The sequence below is a fragment of the Oncorhynchus mykiss genome, chromosome 1 (assembly GCF_057628025.1).
Source record: "Oncorhynchus mykiss isolate SJ-2025 chromosome 1, ASM5762802v1, whole genome shotgun sequence".
Classification (NCBI taxonomy): domain Eukaryota; kingdom Metazoa; phylum Chordata; class Actinopteri; order Salmoniformes; family Salmonidae; genus Oncorhynchus; species Oncorhynchus mykiss.
Window position 1 is genome coordinate 30331964 of NC_143022.1, and position 24438 is coordinate 30356401.

At 44.4% G+C, this 24438-nt stretch overlaps 1 protein-coding gene across 1 annotated transcript in view; it reads left to right on the forward strand.

Moving 5' to 3' along the window:
- LOC110520661 (insulin-like growth factor 1 receptor) overlaps nucleotides 1-24438 on the forward strand; it is a 165769-nt gene that overhangs the window by 102470 nt on the left and 38861 nt on the right. Inside the window, exons 3-5 of the mRNA XM_021598084.3 lie at nucleotides 19811-20117; nucleotides 23694-23836; nucleotides 24277-24421. Of these exons, the coding sequence (XP_021453759.2) occupies nucleotides 19811-20117; nucleotides 23694-23836; nucleotides 24277-24421 (595 nt within the window). The remainder of the gene's footprint in view (nucleotides 1-19810; nucleotides 20118-23693; nucleotides 23837-24276; nucleotides 24422-24438) is intronic.

The following is a 24438-nucleotide window of genomic DNA, read 5'->3' on the forward strand; positions in this document are numbered from 1 at the left end:
CATTCCCCTGTCGTAGAACAGTACAAAGTGGCGGCAGCAGCAGCTTGTTTTTCTCCTCAAGTCTAATCTGGTGTAGTCCAACCCCACAGCCCCCCGCTGGCCGGCAGCGGTAGTGCTGCTGAACCTGGGCCTGCATGGCTGTTGAGCTGTGTGAGGTCTCTGGCGACAAGAAGACAAAGGGCATATTTTTCAGAGCAGGGGCCCCAGAGTGGGCTGGGGCATTGCCTGGCCTCGTCAATGTCCCATCTGAGAGGGAGAGGGGAGAGCCTTTTTCAAACTGTGTCTTTATGTCTCCCCTGGCTGTGAGTGTGCCACAACATTCCACAATGGCTCCATTGTTTGTTTGGGGGAGAGAGCGTGGGTATTCCGTTTCAATCATTTCTGGAAGTCTAATGTTTGACGTGGTGGGGGCTAAGCACTTCCTGTGGCTCGGACTCTTGTTTTTGCCCCCTGCTCCTCCTCCTCGCTCAGTAGAGGTTAGGGACTGACTGACTAACTGACTGACTGTTGCCTGTGTCGTGCCGTGGTGTGCCTGTGGAGTGGGAGCAGAACTTTGGCCGTCTGCCCCTGGCCCAGCGGCCTACTCCCTGAGCCCCCCGCTGTGCTGCACTCCTCACTGCAGTGCAGCCCCTTTGACTTCTCCTGCAGTGCTCTGACGACATTTCACCTCTCCTACGTGGAGCTAAAGTTGACTCCTCCTTAATCCGACTAAGGGCTAATCTGTCACGGGGGGATGTGGGTTGTTGGGCCAGGCCTCAGAACAGAACAGAGCAGAGCTGCCTAGTAGACTGGCTGAGTCACTCCTCCCCTTCCCCCTATCCATCCCTCCATATCTCTGTCTGTCTCTCCCTCCCTGCCCCGCCAGACAAGAGACACCTGTCTGGTACAGAGATCAATCCTTGTGATTCAGAGACACCTAAACCCCACTGTTATGTCGCACAGTCTCTCTGTGTCTCTTTTTCTCTGTCTCATTCTTGGGTTAGCTATATTTTTGTGAAACTCAGCTGGTGTTGAAGCAAGTTAACACACCATAACACATCTACTTTCAGCTGGGGAGTACTGGCCAGTTGTTAGATTGAGGAGCGCTGTGTTTGTGTGCGTGCGCACGCGCGCGCGCTCCTGCCCTGTCCAAGCTGACCACACACTGACTCTTGGGAGCCCACACTGACTATGGACATTAATGTTAACTGAGTGTGATGTGGCAGAGGGCGATCACTGGGGGTGGGCTCTGCAGCCCTGCGCACATGCCACATCCTGTGAGTGTCACACACACAGAGCGTGCACTTTCCACACCAACGCACGAATGCTGGCCTCGCACAGCTCAACCACCAGCCAGCTCCACCAAGAGGCACAGTATCAAAACAAGGGGAAGCACGGAGAGAGAAAACGGTTTAGTTAAGCCTTTCTACATTATGGGCTTTTGTAGTTCTGATGCTCATACCAGTGCCTACAACTTCTCTTTGTCTCTCCTTTTTGTCTCTTGTTCTTTCCCTTGTTCTTATTTCTCCTCTCGCACTAGGGTGGCCATATGAGCTGCTGGGGGGGGGGGGGGGGGGGGGGAGAGGGAGAGAGACTGAAAAGGGGGAATAAAATGATGATGTCACTGACAGCCAATAGGAAGTGTGGGCTGCAGACTGTTTAAGGGCTGTCAGCTGTCCTGCTCCATCCACATCAGCTGCCTGCTTGTACTGTTGGAGGGCTGACTAGGCCAGGCTTTCTCTGGCCCTGGCCCTTATCCTCAGTCCCGTGATCCCTGTGTCAGACTACGTGTGCCAGCCAGGGGACCTCACATTTTGCCCCTCTTACTGACTAACAACAGGACTTGGGTTTTTCCCAGCAACCCTCTCCATGAATTAGATAGGAGCAGAGGCTACACACATCCCTTTTTACTTTTAGCCCTTTATATTGTTACTTCAACCTTATATCTGAAGCCAGTAGTGCAAAAGGTGTGGTATAATACCTTAGATTAACTTCAGCTCTACTGCAAAGCTACGACTGTGTTTACTCAGTCTGGGAGAGAAACTTAGGTGACGTAACCCCCAATTTGTTCTGAGACTGTAAACAGTGACATTTTTTAAACTCTACTGCATATGTGTAACTGTAGAGCCTTATTTGGTTCTGTTGTTACCCAATGCTTAATGAGGACAAGCAATTATGAGTTCATTGTTTACGGCAATGTAATAGCTTCTTAGTGTAATCAAAGCCTTTTAATGCTCACCGTAATCCATACCGGCTGTTTTTATTGTCCTCTTTAACAAAGGAGCATAAAGAAGAGTGCTAATATCTCATCTGTACAGTTTGTATTCTGATGTGCCCCTTTGATACAACATGATCAAATTGAAAACAGGGGAGGCTATAATACTCTTAAGTCTTTCCTGTGTAACCTATACAAAAGGAGTATATCTTCTAATATGATTACACCTCTATAATGTTATCAGTGTGTCAACATGGCAATAATTGAGTATTAAAGACCTTTTTCTGCTCTGTATGTTTGTTCAAGTGTCCATGAATGGCCAGGGAGCCCTGGGCTTTAATATAGATAGGCAGGTATGAAATGAACAAAACAAGCATTGAACCCTTGATATTCCTGTGATGTGAATGTCTCTTTCATGTGAAATGAAGCTAATGGTACTTTGTGTTGGATACTTGGTCTATGTTATCATGTCCTACCTATTGATACAGTCAGGCTGCGTAGAACCTTAGCAGGCCATTACACTTAAGGCTTAAAACCCAAACAAAGTCCTCAGTGAAGTTGAGCAGACTGCTGGAATAGTCTTTCTGCCCGATCTGGACAGATGTCAAGAGCAGGCACAACTGCACTTGTTGACCCTGGGCTTGTCCTTATGAAAAGAAAAACAGCCACACACCTCCCCTATATAAGTCCCTGAGAAACAGAATATGAACATGAAATGACACTGGGAAAACAGGGCTCCCTGCCAGATGTCAGATCTTAAGTGGCCACCAGCGTTCTCTTGAAGATCGGAATGCCAGCCGGAGAGGTGGCAGATGCATGCTGGCATCCCCATAACAAAATGAAACCAAGAAAGCCAGTGAAATGGGCAGCAAAACAAAATGTCTCTCGCCACAGGCTGGTCTGGGTGTGCCAGCTGCCTGGCCACGCTCGTACGAGAGAGAGGGAGTAAATAGAAAGTGGGAGGGAGAGAAGAGGGAGAGAGAGAGGAAAGAGAAGAAACTGCAGAGAGTCTGAGGGGCTGCAACCTAGACTGTGCAGTCACACATATCGCCCCTGACAACCTCTGTTAAAGAGTGGCTCAAGACAACAGTACTGTCATCTGGGTTAAAACACACACACAGCTTTATTTTCATGACGTTTCTGTACTTTTTGGGGAGTAAAAATTTTGACCATTAAAAATGATATTTTTCCTAAACATATCCTTTAACCTAACCCTAACCCTAACCTTAACCCCCAAACCCTAAACCTAACCCTTAAGCTAAAAATAGCATTTTAACAAATTTGGACTTGAAAAATGTCCAGACTTTTCTAAAAAAAAAGGTTTTGGTTTTCCTACCTTGACAGGACATTCAAATTAATTGTTAGGGCACCGGGATCCTGGTGAAGTAAGAAAACAAGTACACACAATTTTAGGATTTTATATCCATCAGCTGTCTGATTAACAATTCACTAATGACCTTATAAGTTTAGGTAAAGCACTCCCATTTTATCCAGATGAGGAAGCCCAGAGTGAATATGAGCTAGAGCTGACCCATTTTAGTCGACTGGTCGATTGTTTGGTCGATAGGCTGTTAGTCGACTGAGATTTCTTTAGTTGAGTAGTAGCAAAAAAAAGAAAAGACATTTCATGGTGTACAAGACCTGTCTGAGTCACACCTGTCTGAGTGGACTGATCCATTGTGGAGACTGTGGGGATGGCACAGTCCATCACTCTAAGACATGTGCTACTGAAATTGTATATGGCTATATTACAGTAATTTAACCATATACAATTCAGGTAAAAATTGGATTATTTGATAACAAATGCGCTTTCTCCCGCATCGGATAGCAGTTGCTGTCCACGGTTCTGAAACACATCAGTGCACTGTTGAATTAGCGTCTTTTCCTTGACCATGTGCATAATAGCAAAGTTAACCAGCAACTGCGGGGAAGGCAGCAGCTGAGTTAGGAGACGACAAAACAGCCTTTTCATTAATTGTCTAAGAAAAGTGAGGAAAGAGGAAACCCCAACTTAATTATGTCTATAATCAATATCCTAACTGTTAAATGTGCCTGGCTTTATAAATCATGCATATACAGTATATCTACAGAAATAAGACAGATCCTGCTTCTGTTGCATGTTTGAGTGTTTTTTTAATAGCTTACTGATTCCTTGAGCACCAAGCCTCATGCAACCACAACATTCACAAACTGTTCCAAATTGTCGAAAAAAGAGTGCATCCGGTTTAGTCTTAATACCGTAACTTACTTAGGCCTATATTTCAATACTTATATAGGCTACTGTATAAATAAATCATTCAATTAGTTTAAGTCATCACACAGCATACGAGTCATTCATGATTTGAAATGCTATCAAGGATTTTAGTTTTAAAATAAAATAACAAAGTGAAACTTGAATAATTGCGTAAACAATAAATAAATTGTTAAATTTTTTGTGTTTTTAGTCTTTGCTATAATGTAGGCTTTTACAAAAAAACAAAAACGTTACAATAGACTTTCTGGTATGCTTATCATTTATTTAGTGTTTACATTATTCCAAACGGTCTGAAAAATGATATTGTAATCTAGCAGCACCTGTTTGGCACAAATATGCACGCAGCTCTTGCGCCTTATCCTATTTTTCTTGATCTCCAGTATTTTCCACAACTAGTCAAATGTATCCCACATATCTGACTTCCCCTTTCCCTCCTAAGCAACCAGTAAACATTCCTCCGTTTCGACATCCATTTTGCTGTCCCATGTGTTGCTGTGTTCAGAGTTTGTTATAACCTATTTATTAATGTGATTATTATATGCTATAGGTTAGGCCCTATTGGTCACACATAAAGAGAGCAAGGGTTGAGGGAATAAGGAATGTTTTTCCTAAACAAATTATGGATTTTGGTAACAGAACTTTTCAGTCAGAAATGGCTATAACATCGGCCTCCCGGGTGGCGCAGTGGTCTAAGGCACTGCATCGCAGTGCTAGCTGTGCCACCGGAGATTCTGTCGCAGCCGGCCGTGACTGGGAGGTCCATGGGGCAACGCGCAATTGGCCCAGCGTCGTCCGGGTTAGGGAGGGTTTGGCCAGCAGGGATATCCTTGTCTCATCGCGCACTAGCGACTCCTGTGGTGCACGCTGACCAGGTCGCCAGGTGTACGGTGTTTCCTCCGACACATTGGTGCGGCTGGCTTCTGGGTTGGATGTGCATTGTGTCAAGAAGCAGTGCGGCTAGATTGGGTTGTGTTTCGGAGGACGCATGGCTCTCGACCTTCGACCTCTCCCACGTCTGTATGGGAGTTGCAGCGATGAGACAAGACAGTAACTACTACCAATTGGGGAGAAAAAAGGGGTAAAAAATAAAAAATAAATGGCTATAATTACGTTGCAGCTTCAACAACGCGTACAGCGTGATAAACTGTTGATCTTCTGTGGTGATCACTGCAGCAGGGAGGAGAGCCCAGCACAATCACATCAATTACGGTCAGACTCCCTCTAGTCATTTGTGTTTCTTAATTTTTTTCATCAAACAGTGCACTTAAAAGCATCAGACAAGCTCAGTGCATATACTGTAGTTGATTTGATTAAAAACACATGTCTATATATGGAAAAAAACACGTTTACATTTTTTGGGGACCAAGACTTGTCTATTCTTTCAACTAATCGATTGAAATAAAAATTTTAAATGTCTATTTTTCCATATATAAACACATCCTATGTGTTATAATCAAATCAACTACAGTATATGCACTAGTCTGATGCTTTAAGCGCACTGTTTGATGAAAAAATGAAGACAAAAATGACTAGAGGGACCAAGATTTTTTTTAGTCGGGGAGAGCCCTAATATGAACACAGCTTCATACACTTTTGAAATGAGGGTAAATGTTTGTATGCTTAATCAGGATTAGGGCCTCCTTGAAGTAAATGTAAAATACAGATGTGTCGTTTTAAATCCAGATGTTGTGCCAGCAGAGAGAGTGTGTGCAGGCCGCAGTGCCAGGATGAAGTGTGTGTGCTGTGTGCCAATCGTACTGAAGCCTGCCGCAAAGCTGCAGATGGCTATCCACAAAAATAGGGCTTGGCAGCATCAGAACCACCACAATCCAGAGACTCTGATTGGCTCTGTGCTTGTGGACTCTCAGTCTCTGTTCCGTGCAGACAGCGTACTTACAGGCAGTGTAATAATCCAGTTAATGAAAAAAGGACCGGTTTGCAGCCAAGGTGTTGGCCTGTTTTAGTATTAGCTTTTGTTGTGATGTAATGTTCCCCTATAATGCTCCTAGTCTCTGACTCCTGCAGTCTGGGGATAGGGAGGTGCAGAGCCACACTGAAGTGCGTCACTCATCCCTCCTTCAGTCAAAATGTAGTAGGGGACAAAGGCCATGTGTAGTGATATTGTTGTGACGGGAGTCTTATGCATCTGAATAAAATATGGGATATGCTATAGAATGTGTCAAGTAGAAGTATGGGGCATGTCTTAGGTGAACATGCAGACTCGTGGCCAGAAATCATGGGCTTAGTTGTTTCTTCTCTTTTGGAAATGGGGAAATAGTACAAGTACATAGTGTGTGGCTGTAGCGCTTAGAGGTGTGATGGTTGGACTCTTCACTGCTGGCATATCTGGATGGAGGCTGTGGCTGGTGGTTCTACCCCAAACCAGTCATCCAGCTAACTAGCCAGCCAGCTAGTAAGCCAGCCAGCCAGCCAGCCAACTAGCCAGCCAGCCAGCCAGTCAGCCAGCCAACTCAGGGCTGCCAGGAAACAGTGCATTTAATGAAGCAGATCTGGGAACGCAGGTATTTTTAGAAGCCACTTACAGTGAGAGGAAACACCTCTGAATCTGTGAAAAAAAAGCCTGGTTTCTCTCCGAGTTTGCCTTTTCCCATACTAATGTGGGTTTAAGCCATGGAGAAGGCATGGCTGCTTTGGCCCTGCCAGATAAAACCTTGAGTGCCGGAATGCTTCCCATGTTTGTGTTCGACCAATAATGTCATCATCATCATGCCTGACCAGAAAAAAAACCGGACAGTAATTTGATTTGCTCTTGTTGACAGTCTTAACATGGCTTTACATTCTTTTGTGAATGGGTTTACCACAGAAATGCAGTATGCACTATATTCCCCCATAGTTTATTTCATGATACACTTTGCTGGCTGTCTAGAAAGGAAGTTCACAAAACAGGCATCTCAATAAAACTCCTTGATTTAAAAGTGGTCTACAGTGGAGCAGAGTGGAGATCAAATGTTGTACTGTTGTGAATTTGAGCAATGTCATAGTGGCCATGTTAGTCACACTGGGAGGTGACAGACGAGAAAACAAGACCAAAAGGAGAGTGTTCCATGCCAGCGAACACAAACAGTTTTTCAAAAACACGCCAATTCAAGACAGCCAGAACCACCGTGAGGACTCCTTAGATGAACGGAGAGTTTTCTGAATTAATAAGGGAGACTGCTGAAGCCACTGTTTGGCCTAAAAATAAGATCCAGATGCGTCCTCTGTGTGTATCTGGGGATGAGCTGAGAGACTGGGCTGGGAGACTGGGCTGGGAGAGATGGGCTGGGAGACTGGGCTGGGAGACTGGGCTGGGAGAGATGGGCTGGGAGACTGGGCTGGGAGACTGGGCTGGGAGAGATGGGCTGGGAGACTGGGCAGGGAGACTGGGATAAGAGACTGGGCTGGGAGACTGGGATAAGAGACTGGGATAAGAGACTGGGCTGGGAGACTGGGATAAGAGACTGGGCAGGGAGACTGGGCAGGGAGACTGGGCTGGGAGACTGGGCTGAGAGACTGGGCTGGGAGACTGGGCTGGGAGACTGGGCAGGGAGACTGGGATAAGAGACTGGGATAAGAGACTGGGCAGGGAGACTGGGATAAGAGACTGGGCTGGGAGACTGGGCTGGGAGACTGGGCTGAGAGACTGGGCTGGGAGACTGGGCTGGGAGACTGGGCTGGGAGACTGGGCAGGGAGACTGGGATAAGAGACTGGGCTGGGAGACTGGGCAGGGAGACTGGGCAGGGAGACTGGGATAAGAGACTGGGCAGGGCGACTGGGATAAGAGACTGGGCTGGGAGACTGGAATAAGAGACTGGGCTGGGAGACTGGGAAGGGAGACTGGGATAAGAGACCTGGCTGAGAGACTGGGCAGGGAGACTGGGCAGGGAGACTGGGATAAGAGACTGGGCAGGGAGACTGGGCAGGGAGACTGGGCTGGGAGACTGGGCTGGGAGACTGGGCTGGGAGACTGGGCAGGGAGACTGGGATAAGAGACTGGGCAGGGAGACTGGGATAAGAGACTGGGCAGGGAGACTGGGCTGGGAGACTGTGATAAGAGACTGGGCAGGGAGACTGGGCTGGGAGACTGGGATAAGAGACTGGGATAAGAGACTGGGCTGGGAGACTGGGCAGGGAGACTGGGAAAAGAGACCTGGCTGAGAGACTGGGCTGGGAGACTGGGCAGGGAGACTGGGATAAGAGACTGGGCTGGGAGACTGGGCTGGGAGACTGGGCTGGGAGACTGGGATAAGAGACTGGGATAAGAGACTGGGCTGGGAGACTGGGCAGGGAGACTGGGCAGGGAGACTGGGCAGGGAGACTGGGCTGGGAGACTGGGCAGGGAGACTGGGCAGGGAGACTGGGCTGGGAGACTGGGCTGTTTCATCTGTGAAGCCCACGACCTCACACAACCACTATGATTAGACAACACATTTAAGGTCCAGAAAGGTTCCGGGTCAGATATTCTATTTTTTTCACTATCTGTCGATTATGACAAGAAAGACTCCCTGTATATACTGTACAATGTGAATTTCTGGATTTTTTTTCTCATTTTGTCTGTCATAGTTGAAGTGTACCTATGATGAAAATTACATGCCTCTCTCATCTTTTTAAGTGGGAGAACATGCACAATTGGTGGCTGACTAAATACTTTTTCCCCCCACTGTATGTGTAAGTACATATGCACAACACAACAACAACATCAATAACAACAGCAGCTGCAGTGGGTTGAGGCCTGAGGGTGGAAGGAAGGGTGTGTGTTGTTGTGACTGAACGCGGGTGATGGGAAATGCCATGCATGCCTGAACACACAGACCAGCACATACCTCAGTGAAAAACACAGTGCTGGTCTTTAGTGTGCATGGGAGTGGAAGAGACCCAAACACACTGGGTTGGGAGGAATGAGTTCACATACACCTATTTGTGCAAAACACTGAAGATACATTTTTCAGGCTTACCAGCCTAGTCTCCCAGTCGGCAGCTGTCTGCACGAGAAAAATAGATCTGGAATGATTGTAGATTGTACAGAGTTTGACCATGAAAAATACTGTTTAAAGCAAAACATGTACAGTAACTCCATAAATGTGCAGGGGATGTTGTGTCTCTAAGTGTACAAAACATCTGATTAAATTGTCCCATTTAAAATAGTCCTTGAAAACACTTTGCTGTAATAGGTTAAATAAAGGTGAAATAAATCAAATAATATAACAGCAACAGTAGTATTGGATTGGTGGTGCGGTTTGTCTTTCGGCTGTGCTAGTGTAGGAAGCATCCTCTCCCTGGCTCTCTGTGCTGATGTGGTTTAAACAAGTGTCTAGAGTGATCCGATGGGGGCTCCAGGGGAGAATCGGGTTGCCGGATGAGGATGTGGCCTGATGGAGGCCAGGGAGCTGGGGGTCGGGGGGAGCTACACAGCCAGTCAGATGCAGACTGCTGTTCCTGCTCTTGGCTCTGCTGGTAATCTGAGACGCAGAGCTTTGACTGTATACAAAATGAGGGGCTACCGTACCTGACTGCTGGGGCCAGCATTGAGCTCACTATTTTCAACCTTCATAGATGGCCTTGGTGTGCAGGCTGAAAAATGCAATAAATGGATGCTTGTGCAGATTACTTGAACCATTAATGAATCTATGTTAATAGGGCAAGGAAGGAGATAACCAATCTGATCAAACATATGGTACATTTGATTTGCCACAGATGTAGGTCTGTTTCCAGGTCAGATGAAATACAAAGATCTTGGTTTTGTTCCAGCGAAAGCAAAATAACATCCTCTACAACAAAGAGGACTGGCCTATTGGGTTTAGGAGAGTAATATTGTATTGTATCGTATCAAACAACATATTTTCAGGCTTTTCCTGAAGGAATAAAGACACTGCATGCTGAAAAGGGCATGTTTAATCACCATGGTTACAGCTCCCCCTCCCACTCCCCTCACCAGAGAGGACTTGTTTACCATCTCTACTCCAGACTCAATAACATGTCAATCATCCAGAACCGCCCCTGCAAGCCTGCTATTGGTCCACAAGAAATCTCTCCCAGTTACACCCCTCAAACTCCTCCCCCTTTAATAATGAATTATTTCCAAACAGTCTGTCCTATATCCTATTCATGACACTGGTAAATTGTATATTTATGATTAGAAAAATATGTTAAATAATACTTATACTAATAATCCAGTGTGAATAATAATAACAGTTATTTTTGTTATTACTACAGTATATATATATTTTTTATTTCTGTTTCTAGAGGTAATCTAAATCGGCCTTGAAAAGCATAGATCACATTTTGCCATCTTCATGGCTTTAAATTACATTCCTTTGAATCTGTATCCAGTTCGATTATTTTACCTTCACCTTATGACTTTGTGAGATAGCAAATACAGCAGTAGAGGTATGCACATAGAATAGGCTACTATTCCACTGCAGCATCGTTGCGTGTGGGCTGCAAATGCGTCACTAGTCTCCCCAGATGTAAACACTGTAGTAGCCGACGCAAGCACCTTGGCTAGAGCGACATGCCACGCATTCAAATAACCCAGAGGAGGATTGTGGTGCATAATGCTCTCTGCAAGGATCAGTCTTTTAAGAAAAACTGAAACTCTGTCATAAAATATTAGGATTATAAATGTCGAAAGGAGAAATGTTGTTCTCCTGATCAACGAAGCGTCATGTGGGAGAAAAACAGGCATCAATTGAAACCTCTCCTTTTCAGATCAGAACGGAGCAGAGCATATTGTGACAGACAGACAGACAGACAGGGTGAGAAAGAGAGAGAGGGGAGGGGGCGTTGGCGTGTGGGGGACACACATGAAGTTCCCATAGGCTACTAAACCCACGATCGCAGATTCAAAACAGCTCCCCATCGCATGTCCCCCACCAGCCAAGCAAGGCGAGTCCTCTCGATGTAGGGATCTGACGCTCTCTCTCTGATGCAGATGCTGCGTGTCAGCAAACCTCCGTTTGTCTCAGATCACTTATCGGCATCCTGGCCCTGCAGTCACATTCCTGCAGCAAAACAAGCATTCTAATTCTTCTTCTACATCCATAGCCCACTACAATATATCCAGGATTTATGATCTACAGTATTTGAGTCAAGTCATAACAAGCTTTTATATTTCTTCATTGTCTCCTGAAGTGTGTATATTGTATGTTGGTGAAGAGGACAAAGGGATTTACATTCTACTCCTTGATTACTAAACTGATAGATATTCTTTGTATACTCCACTGACTTCAGACCACAGGCAAACAACATGTCACAGGAAAAACATCCAAGTGGGTCAATGGGCTTTTAAACAGCATGTAGGTTTTCCAGTCTGTTACAGCACTGTTGTGACTGTTGTGACAGTAGCTCTTCGTTCATTCTCTGTTTATTGAGGGTACAGGAATGTGTGATTGTCTCTGTGGGGAGCCGACTCTGTCGCTATCTCTGTGTTCATTGTGTTGTTTACTACAGAGGAGATGGACCGTGCCGCTCCTTACATTGCAGTAATTTTGCTGCCTGCAGCAGGGGCAGGCTGGGCAGCTGCAGTGTCTATGGCGTCTGACCTGTCAGTTTTCTCTAGGAGGGAGAGATTGTGCAGAAATGAGAGTGTGGTACATAACCCCTACACCCACTCCCCAACCCTCTGGATCTCTGCAGCAGGAGTGTGTTGTCAGCTGTACGAAGCCTCTCTCCTCTACTGACAGTCACACATGACTGGGCACAACCACAACATACCGCTATCTTAGCTTTCTTAATGGGGCCATACAATCTTATCGGAGCCAAGTGTTTGGCATTGATTATTCCAGTATCATAATCAACTCTTGAGTTACTAATTTAAAGATAACAGTAAGTGCACTATTTACACTGTATCTATTTACATTTTATCCTCAATTCATTGATATACCTACATTTCCTATAGATACAATACTTTGCAATATAGACCATTACTTCCTGATAAGGACTATTGGGCCTAACTAACTAAACTGATGAGACACACTCTCTGATCAGTCGTGCATTTCTTGTCAGGTAATCTGGTGGTCCCTTCCCTTTCCTCTGAAGCAGTGGAAACCCACGATGCCATGTATAGCTGTGTGTAGAGCAGAGCAGCGTGGAAATAGGCTGGCTGCACTTGGAGCGTTTATAAATATAGGATTGTATTCTTGATACCACATTTTGTTTGGTCACACAGGGAAATTGTCTTGACTTATATGGATTGTGAGGCAGCAGCTACCCCTTCTTCTTCCCAGCGAAAGGTATACATGTTTGGAATTTCTCTTCATTGAGGGATCTGTTCAAATGATGCGGAACCTCTCCTAACGAGGCCCCTTTGAGCTTGTCTGGGCTGCCCCCTTTTGGTGGAATTCCAAAAAATGAATGGCTTCCAGTTTTTTTCTCCCTCTCGCTGCTTTTCTCTCTCTCTGCTCACCTCCATCATGGGATTCAACTTCTAGATCAGGGGTGTCAAAGTCAAATGGACGGAGGGCCAAATAAAAAAATCAGCTACAAGACGAGGGCCGGACTGTTCGAATGTTCATTGAAAAATTTTTAAATGACGCATATAGTCTAGTGAACCTAATTGAACCTACTGAAAACCTAACAAATATATTACAATATGATCAGATAAATAAAGCAATATTTTCTTATGGCTCTGTCAGTAATCTTTAATTTTCAACAGACACAAAAGACAAATTTCCTTTATATAAATATCCCCATAACATGAACATTAAATGAAAGAAACCGGTATTCAAGGCACCATCAGTAGACTATATTTTCTATTTTAGCAAAAGTGGGCTAAATTTACTTCAAAGAAAAAACAATAATAGCAATTTTCTATCATCCACTCAACTGAAATATTTTTAAAATATAATTGGATTGAAATACAAAAAAATAAAGTGCAAAAATCTATTAATCAAAAACAACACTTTGTTTAAGGAGAAGTAACATGCAGTGAAAACAAATATTAAATTTTAACTTTTAAACTTGAACTGAGTAAAAACTCTAAATATGTGATTGCACAGTAATGTTCACTTGTTTGAGGTTGAGGGTGATACTTGGTGGTGTCCCATCTTTTCCACAAGTTCATCAATGTTCGGGGTAAGGCTCTGAGCTGAAGAAATCCTCAGAATTGAGTGGAGGTGTTCAGCAGTAAGTCGACTTCTGTGTGATGTTTTGTTCAGGTTCATCAAAGAAAACAGTTGTTCACACAGGTATGTGCTGCCAAACATAGACAACGTTTGAGCAGCCTGGATGCGCAGCTGGGGCATTGTGCCGGGGAGGAAACGGGCGAACTCCGCAGCACCCACTGCCGCATATTTTGCCCTCAGTGCATCATTGCATTGGAGGTCAATCAACTCCATTTGGAGGTTTGGTGGTGAGCTTTCCACGTCAACAGCAAATGGGTTACCGAGCAGTTCCAACCTGCTTTTTTGTGCTTCAAAGTCAGCAAATCGGCGTCGAAAGTCAGCGGCAAGCATACCTATTTTATCAGCCAACTGTGTGCTCGGGAACGCACTGGTAGAGAGCTTCTCTTTCATGGTCTGGCAGCTGGGAAAGTGGCTCAAATTTTCTTTCCGCATCTGCGTCTCCCACAGAGTCAGTTTGGTTTTAAATGCCTTCACTGTACTGTACATATCAGAGATGACACGATCCCGACCCTGCAGCTGCAAGTTTATTGCATTCAGATGACTCGTAATGTCACACAGAAAAGCCATTTCACACAGAAACATTTCGTCTCGGAGTTGTGTTGTGTCTTTCCCTTTGCTGTCCAAGAACAGACAAATCTCCTCACGAAGCTCGAAACATCTTTGAAGCACCTTTCCCTGGCTTAGCCATCGCACCTCTGTGTGATAAGGCAAATCACCATGCTCCGTTTCTAACTCCGTCAGAAATGCCTTGAACTGGCGGTGATTCAAACCTTTGGCTCTGATAAAGTTAACTGTGCGCGTGATGATGCTCATTACATGCTCCATTTTCAAGGCTTTACCGCACAACGCTTCCTGGTGTATGATACAATGATAAGCTGTCAGCTCACCTGTCGCGTTTTCCTCTTGCATCTTTTCCCGTATCTTCGCCACCAGTCCGCTCCTGTGTCCACACATCGCAGGTGCTCCGTCGGTTGTCAAACCCACGAGTTTTTCCCAAGGCAGCTCCATCTCATTTACACATCTTGACACCTCTTCATACAAATCATGCCCCGTAGTTGTGCCATGCATAGGACGTAAAGCCAAAAACTCCTCTGTCACGCTTAGGTTGGAGTCCACTCCGCGGATGAAAATTGACAACTGGGCAATGTCAGAAATGTCGGTGCTCTCATCCACAGCCAAGGAATATGCAATAAAATCTTTTCCCTTTTTCACAAGCTGCTCTTTTAGATTGATGGACAACTGGTCTACTCTCTCGGCAATGGTGTTTCTGCTCAGACTCACATTTAAAAAGAGTTGCCTTTTTTCTGGGCAAACTTCGTCACAAACTTTAATCATGCAGTTTTTGATGAAATCCCCCTCCGTAAATGGCCGGGCTGATTTAGCGATCTCTTCTGCCAAAATAAAACTGGCCTTGACAGCAGCCTGGCCTTGTGATTTGGCTTTTTTGAACAGAGCCTGTCGAGATTTGAGGCCTCGTTTTAATTCCTCTGCCTTTTGTAGCCTTTGTTCCATGTCCATATTCTTGTTTTTGTCCGCGTGTTTCGTTTCATAATGTCGTCTCAGATTATACTCTTTCAGTACCGCCGCACTTTCTCCACACAGAAGACACACAGGTTTTCCAGCTACCTTCGTGAACATATACTCCGACTCCCACCTTGTTTGAAACCCCCGGTTCTCAGTATCCACCTTCCGTTTTGCCATTTTTGATGGGTATCTGAAAGTTAATTTTACTGTGATGCTGACGACTGCTGTGCCAATAAATATTGAAATGAAGCAGCCTACTGCTCGGTGCGTCACCTTTGCATTGTGGGAAATGTAGTATTGGTGCGTGTAAAAGATCTGCGGGCTGCCGGCTTGCTGCGGGCCGGTTCTAATAATAAATCAAGATCATCCCAGGGGCCGTAAAAAACCTTCTTGCGGGCCGGATGTGGCCCGCGGGCCTTGACTCTGACATATGTGTTCTAGATCAATGCCTAGTATGTGTTGGTATTGGATAGGCTAGTTAAATTAATGCTTTTGTCTTCATGGGCTAGGTCCGGAATGGCTAGGTATTTATGGAGCATTGAGCTAGAGCCTGGTTAGAGAGTTGGAATTGGAACAAGGAACTGTCCATCTATATATAGCTCATAAAAGGGCCATATGGCTATTTAAGGAAGTGCAGTTCTCATTTACCACCCATACTCATTCCAACACACCAATCCTGTGTTATGGTTTAGAAAAGGTTTTCAATCAATCCTGTGTGTTAAAGGTGATGAGTGGATTAGTAATAATGGATGGCAATAAATAGATTGATTAGCACAAGCCTTGGCTAAAGATATCAGCAGAATTAAGAAGGATCATGCTGTGTTCTTTTGACCAAATAGCTGATTTTTATTTTTCTATTGAAAAAAAAACGTGCATTTTTCTGTTGGTTACAGAACTCTAATGGAATGTTTGATGACTAATTTCACCTCTTGTATGTTCAGCTTGTGATTTGACCAAATGTGAGAAAGAATCTCAACTATTTGAGAAATGGTTAAGAGTGGGAATGATGAGTCTCCTCCCTTGTGAAGAAGAGAAGCACTCTAGGCTAGTTGGTACTGTGGGAGTATGATGTGTTTGCTTTGCAACATTGCTGTAGTGCATTGTCACATTCTTCTTCACTTACACAGATGTTTGCTAAAGCAGCATGAAATATTCATGTTTAGATTAGTTTAGCAGCCCCGCTCCCTCTCTCCCCTGGTTCATAAAGCACCGCTGATCTTCTGACACCAGACACATCTTACACAAGCAAACACATATATCGAAGAAACACTCCTACTATACACACTCTCTCTCTCTCTTTCATTTTCTAGTTCTTTCTCTGCACCACACCCAGTATACACCTAATATGGAGGAGGCTGGTGGGAGGAGCTATAGGAGGATGGGCTCGTTGTAATGGCTGGAATGGAATCCATGGAATGGAGTTAAATGTTTTTGATATGTTTGATACCATTCCATGTATTCCATTCCAGCCATTACAATGAGCCCATCCTCCGATAGGTCCTCCCACCAGCCTCCTCTGACCTAATACAATAATCATTCTATAGGTCAATATGCAGATTAATTACCCCAATAAACACACAATGGGTGGATTTTCTTATTAGTGCGGAGGCTAATGAACAGACAGAATGATGGAGACGTGTCGTGTGTGTGTGGTTGTGCCCCCCCCCCCCCAGCCTACAGGGCTCGGCACCAAGAGGCCGTTGCCTAGGAACCAGGATTGTCATCGTGTCGCTCGGTGGCATTCTCAGTTGGAGTTAGATCCTCTTCAGACAGGGGATAAAAAAGCACTAGATCACCAAGAGCTCCTCCACATCCATTCACTTGGGCCCACACCCAGGCCTGTCTCTGTGTAGTAGACTTCCCTTGGCCTCCAGATTAGAGCTCCTGTCATTCAGTTACCATGGGGACATGCTGCCTCACCTTCCCTCATGCATACCTGGGGCCCCTGATAAAGTATTTTTGCCTTTCCTGTCCAAACTCAGATGGCACTTGATACATTATAAATAACTACTGAGTTTCCTCACTAGACAGAATCACCTCACCTCCTCTTCCCCTGCCAGGGACAACATCACCAAATAATACATAAGGATTATAATACACATAATAACTATGGGTTAATAGCACTTAGGTCTAAACATCTAACAGCATAGGCTTAATACCTGGGCGGATGGTCAGAGCTGATTACAGGCAGATTAAATGTATAGAGTTCATAGGGCAGCAACTCCAAATGAACTGTTTGAAGCCTGTCTTTCCCACCATTGTAACCAAAGTCAGTGCATTTCTCAACCAGAGGTAATGCTGGTGTTATTGATACCACATTTCTGTGTGGTTTAGTCCCTTTGCTATCCTCAGTAAACACTGACAATTGTTATTTGTGAAGCTAAAATTTTAATTTGAAACATGCCAGTGTTCTCCACATAATTGTCTTACTGTTGATTTTCTCACGGTCTTGAAGGAAGTTCATATGTATTGGAAGCTACTCTAGGAGTTCTGATTTCTGTAAGTGACATCATTTTTGTCCAGTTTTTTGCACAGTATTGGTAAACCAATGAAATGTTGTTTCTCAAGCAATTGACTGAAAGTGATCTATCAGCTGAGGGGTTTTCTTTGCTGCGGTTTTTTGCTCTTGTCTTGGGTGGTAGCTGCTTTAATAAAATCTACACTTGAATAAAGGGGAGCACTGTAATCTGGTATGGGTGCACTGTCCATCGGCAGGTTATTGTCAGTGGGACCTGGTCCAGGTCTGCTCCCCAACTGCCATGTAGATGTAGTATCAGAGAAGCTCAGTCTGATTGGCAATCCATCTACTGGCGATACAACTGCTTTACTTCTCCCCCCTCTCTCTTCACCCTCCCTAGAATTCCCTTAATAGTCCCAAACAGCAATAATATTTATCTGTAGTGGGGCCAGCTCTGCAGTTTACTAACAAGGCTGGCATAGAGCAGAGTGGGGCCCTGCGCAAACATTCAACGCCCTGACGGCACACCACTTCCTCTCTGAGAGCGTTCTCCAGCTCCCCAGCTCTGCTCAGCGATTACCATTTTACAGCCCACTAATCCTAAAGCCTGCCTCTCCTCGACCTCCAACGAGCACAGTACAGGCTAGGCATGCACACACACACACACACACACACACACACACACACACACACACACACACACACACACACACACACACACACACCGTCCAGCTTAATCAGAGTCTCATCATGCCACCCATCCCCACTCCTGTCCTCAGAACTTGATATAGGTCTAATAATAGTTAACACATTTAACCCTTTATCCTCTCCAGGGAAAGAAGCTCATACATGTATTCCAGTATAAAAACCTTTGAATTTATTGTCATTTGACACAGTATATAAGCTAATTAGAGTGATCGGTGCTTTATCTGTTAGCTCCATTAGTGTGTTTCCTCTCAGACCCTGTCATCCAGACCTAGAGTGATATGGTGACTGTTTACTCTGATCCTGTCATCCAGACCTAGAGTGATATGGTGACTGTTTACTCTGATCCTGTCATCCAGACCTAGAGTGATATGGTGACTGTTTACTCTGATCCTGTCATCCAGACCTAGAGTGATATGGTGACTGTTTACTCTGATCCTGTCATCCAGACCTAGAGTTATATGGTGACTGTTTACTCTGATCCTGTCATCCAGACCTAGAGTGATATGGTGACTGTTTACTCTGACCCTGTCATCCAGACCTACAGTAATATGGTGACTGTTTACTCAGGCCCTGTCATCCAGACCTACAGTAATATGGTGACTGTTTACTCTGACCCTGCCATCCAGACCTAGAGTGATATGGTGACTATTTACTCTGATCCTGTCATCCAGACCTAGAGTGATATGGTGACTGTTTACTCTGATCCTGTCATCCAGACCTAGAGTGATATGGTGACTGTTTACTCTGATCCTGTCATCCAGACCTAGAGTGATATGGTGACTGTTTACTCTGATCCTGTCATCCAGACCTAGAGTGATATGGTGACTGTTTACTCTGACCCTGTCATCCAGACCTAGAGTGATATGGTGACTGTTTACTCTGACCCTGTCATCCAGACCTAGAGTGATATGGTGACTGTTTACTCTGATCCTGTCATCCAGACCTAGAGTTATATGGTGACTGTTTACTCTGATCCTGTCATCCAGACCTAGAGTGATATGGTGACTGTTTACTCTGACCCTGTCATCCAGACCTACAGTAATATGGTGACTGTTTACTCAGACCCTGTCATCCAGACCTACAGTAATATGGTGACTGTTTACTCTGACCCTGCCATCCAGACCTAGAGTGATATGGTGACTGTTTACTCTGATCCTGTCATCCAGACCTAGAGTGATATGGTGACTGTTTACTCTGATCCTGTCATCCAGACGTAGAGTGATATGGTGACTGTTTACTCTGATCCTGTCATCCAGACCTAGAGTTATATGGTGACTGTTTACTCTGACCCTATCATCCAGACCTAGAGTGATATGGTGACTGTTTACTCTGACCCTGTCATCCAGACCTAGAGTGATATGGTGACTGTTTACTCAGGCCCTGTCATCCAGACTTACAGTACTATGGTGACTGTTTACTCTGACCCTGTCATCCAGACCTACAGTAATATGGTGACTGTTTACTCTGACCCTGTCATCCAGACCTAGAGTAATATGGTGACTGTTTACTCTGACCCACTAATCTGTTTCTCTCTGTCTGTTTTGCCCAGTGTGCCCAGAGAAGAAGTGTGAGCGGCGGGCATGTACGGACGGTGGTGAGTGTTGCCATGCCCAGTGCCTGGGAAGCTGTACGGAGCCGGACGACGACATGGCCTGCGCAGCCTGCCTGCACTACTACCACGAGGGCCGCTGCGTGCAGGACTGCCCCCCAGACACTTACAAGTTTGAGGGCTGGCGCTGCATTACCATGGACCTGTGTGAACATGTGCACCTGGCCGGTGACTTTCACTTTGTCATCCACGGAGGGGAGTGCATGCCTGAGTGTCCATCAGGCTTCACACGCAATGAGAGCAATAAGTAAGACAGTAGAGATCACACTTCACCTCAAGGGCTCCCCAGTATCAGGCATGGTCCTGGTTATGGGTTGTCTACAGTATTATATTGAGTAGTATCATGATTTCACCCCAGTCATTGTTACTGTAAATAGTCCTCTGACATATTGATTGTGGGGTGACTTTCTGGCAGTGTGTGTTTTGTTGCATTACGAATCTGCATGCAGATGTCTTCTGAATAATTCACCTCTATCTCAAAACCTCCTCCGCCTGGTCCTTTAAGAGATAACATTCTTAAAAACAAAAATATGTGTTTTATTGTCACATACACCAGATAGGTGCAGTGAAATGTGTTGTTGTACAGGGTCAGCCATAGTAGTATAGCGCCCCTGGAGCAAATTATGGTTTAGTGCCTTACTGAAGGGAATATCGACAGATTTGTTCACCTTGTTGGCTCGGGTATTCAAACCAGAAATCTTTCAGTTACTGGCCCAATGCTTTATTACCGCTAGGCTACCTCTCCAAGGAGAAGCTTCAGAGCTAAACATGCTTCGGGCAGAATGTAATGTTCCGTCATGAATGATTGAAGCCTGTGGACTTTCCAGGTAATTCTGAATCAGAGGAAGATGCTCACCTCAGTACTCAGTACACAAGACTAATCCATTGGGGAATTTCCGTAAATTAGGTCCGGGCCCGTAGGGTGTAGTCATACTGTAGCAAGCATAAATGTAAACATCAGATACAGAAGGGACTTTCTGAACATTGCTTGAATGCGTTCAGGAGGGATTTATCATAGCAGCGCTGTAACTCAGAACATTTCCATTGTTTGACATTTCCCCGTTTGACATCATTAAGTTTGAATAAGAGAATATCTTTGTTAATGTCTCAGGGTAACTTATCTCCGTATTTAGATTTTTCATTCTCCAAACTTTCCATGTCGAGTCTTTGTTGCAGGTTTCATCATATTGAGTAGGGCTGTTGCGGTGACCGCCACACCGGCGGTCACGAGTCATGAAGGTAGTGAATTTCCACGTGACTGTTTAGTCCCGGTAATTCGTTTCTCCAGGCTCTGATGCTGCTGATGGTCATTAGTAGCCTACCAAACTTGCTAACTGCCTGGTACTCAGCACTCTATTGTCTCTCTAATCACTCTGACATCAATGCAAAGGTAATCAAAAATCTAATCAAACACTTCATGAGAGCCCTATGCAATTGTGCAAAAAAAAAAAACAGAGTGATGGCTTCTAATAAAAAGAGGAGGATCAGCTTTCTATAGACTAGGCCTACTATATTTATTTCTCAACTTTCCTAATATTAAGCACATTTTATCTTTACAACAGGAGTATAGCCTACCTGGCTGGCATGAAAATGAACCACAGGAAAAGCGTCCTCCATTCGCTATTTAAGTACATTTATACAGGTGCATGATAATGGTCCATTCTAAATCAAAACAAATTTTACACATACATTATTTTGTATATGTAAACACAAGATTAAATCACGAATAGTCTGATGAGTGACAATATTCACATATCACTTGTGAATTAAATATTATCACTTGTGAATGATGCCCAGCATAAGAAACTGCCTTTTTTTGCGACTTTTTCGAATCATAGTCGCACACCTCATGTAGCCTAGCCCATAGGCCTATATGTTTTGATAAGGTTTGTATCACAACTAAAGTGGACAAAATGAATCACCTTAATCTGCTTTACAAAGGGTTTATAGCCTAACTGGCACACATAAGCAGTGCGTGAGTTTCAAGTTTGGAGAAGATCATTTTCACCATAAAAATGCACCTTAATAATAAATGCATTACATGTATAATCGCATTTGCGGTATCTTTTGATAATGGTATTTTCGCACTAATGGAACATTTGCGCTTATGGCCTTCTGCCATGTGCGTATTGCTGCGCTTATAATGTGAAGAAATAGCCTCGTAGTTTATCAACATTTTAAGCTAAACGTTCTGTTCTGTTTCGTCAGCCATATTACTTTAAAAAACAGTTTTTTAAAATTATGCTAGTGGATGTATTAACTGTCCCAGACTATGTTTGGAATATTTATTTCTTGCACAGAATGAAAAAGGTTGACTTTTGTACTATGGGGGATAGTGGATTGACATAGGCTAGTACTTTTGCTGTTCGTTAGGCCTACTCATCTTGTTGGCTGACAAAAATAAATGTGGACCGTTCTTCAATATGCACCTTGGAATTGGTTAAGGACGCGCGCAGTTCCGTCCCCGATGTGTCTGTCTTCACTTGTAGCCTGTGAGAAAGCACCAATCACATGACGAGAGCCATGTGAGTGAGAGGTGCTTTGGATTGCGCAGCACTCAGGGAGAAGGGCACTTCGCAGCACTCCGGGCCTCAAAAGGCATCAATTTTTTTTAGGGTGTATTACGGCCACAAAGGTGATACCACCGTGAAATTCGAGGCATTATCAAGTGCTTGTCAAATTGTGAATGAGAGTGGATTGTGTACAGCCTGCGCAAAAACTAAGCAGAGCTCATGCCTTTCAAGCGACTTTTTTCAAATCATCATTAGAATCTCATTATGCAGCCTTACAAAAATCTAAACATACAGCCCAACGTTTGTAGAACAACTAAAGTTACATTAATATCTCTAAATTAAGCATATAAGAGTACCTATTTCTTTGTTAACCGCTCAACACAGAATAGCCACATGAGCGCACAAATATGATATTTGATATCAGTGGCTTGTAGGCTATATGGGGCGGCAGGGTAGCCTAGTGGTTAGAGAGTTGGACTAGTAAGTTCAAACCCCCGAGCTGACAAGGTACAAATCTGTTGTTCTGCCCCTGAACAGGCAGTTAACCCACTGTTCCTAGGCCGTCATTGAAAATAGGAATTTGTTCTTAACTGACTTGCCTAGTTAAATAAAGGTAAAATAAAATTTGTGGAAGCCAGGAGATGCTAAATGTGTTTATGTTAATTCACTGTCAATTACAGTGAGACCAACAGTTATTTGCTTGACAATCACCAGCTGACTAAATTTCTTGACCGCCACTGGCTTAGTCATGAGTCTTGACCCGGAGGCAGCACTGAGCGAAATCAAAATTGTCTCTATTGTAAAAATCCATGAAAACAAAAATGTGTTTTTTTGGTCTTAATTTAAGGTTAGGGTTAGGCATTAGGGTTAACAGTGTGTTTAAAGTAGGTTAAGGTTAGTGTTAGGTTTATATAAGATTTGATGACATTGTGGCTGTGCCAGCTAATGACCACTGCAGAGCTGCCTACAGAACAAGATTCATGACGAAAAACGACAACTTGCTGTATTTTTTATCTTATCAGTCTTGTTTTGTCTTTAGGACTGTTTAGTGAGTCATTTTCTCATGAAACCATGGGTTCATATGAGGACTCGTAAAAAATACATAGTTCACAAAGAAAGTGTCCTTGTATTTTAGAAAGCTCAAATTAGACTCATTTTTACTTCTGGAAGTTTGGGATTTTTAAGGTGAGTTGGGGTGAGGCGTCTTAATTACGTTTCTTGGAAATTGTCTTTTTTTTAAAAGTTTTATTTAGTTAAGGTCATTTCTTGAATGTTTTCTCTCTTCTCTCCCCCTCCTTTCTCTCCCTCAGTCACAGTATGTTCTGCAGTGCCTGTGATGGCTTGTGTGATAAGATCTGCGACTCCAAGACCATCGACTCAGTGGATGCTGCTCAGTCTCTAATGGGCTGCACAGTCATCAAAGGCAACCTGCAAATCAACATCCGCCGTGGCAGTGAGTACCAGTACCAGTAACCAGGACCACTCAGTCTGTCTGTCTCCCCAGAGACTGGGAGGGGAACACAGAGCACGGGGCCACTGGGAGAGCTAGTGTGGGCCACAGAGTCAACATTACATCAGCTGCCTTCTCTGTGCCCCAAACCAATTATCACATTATGCTATTATGCTATTTATTTGCTCAACTTGACAGAGTGACTTACAGCTTATCTTTAGATATGACAACTTTTGTACAACTCTGGATTTGCTGGAGCCAGGGTTATTCTCCTCTAGAGCATTGAGTATAGTCATATAGTATAGTCATACAGTATAGTATACAGTATAGTCATACAGTATAGCAGTACAGTTGCCTGTGGGATTTGATGTATTCAGAGCTGTGGTTCTTACACACTGGCTGTTGTGTCTGACTAGTGTTTGCTGACTCTCTCCTCTCCCCAGATAACATTGCCTCAGAGCTGGAGAGTTTCATGGGCCTGATCCAGACAGTGACAGGCTATGTGAGGATCCGACATTCCCACACACTAGGATCGCTCTCCTTCCTCAAGAGCCTGCGCTACATCAACGGGGAGGAGCTCATGGAAGGGTACGGCAGGCTGCTCT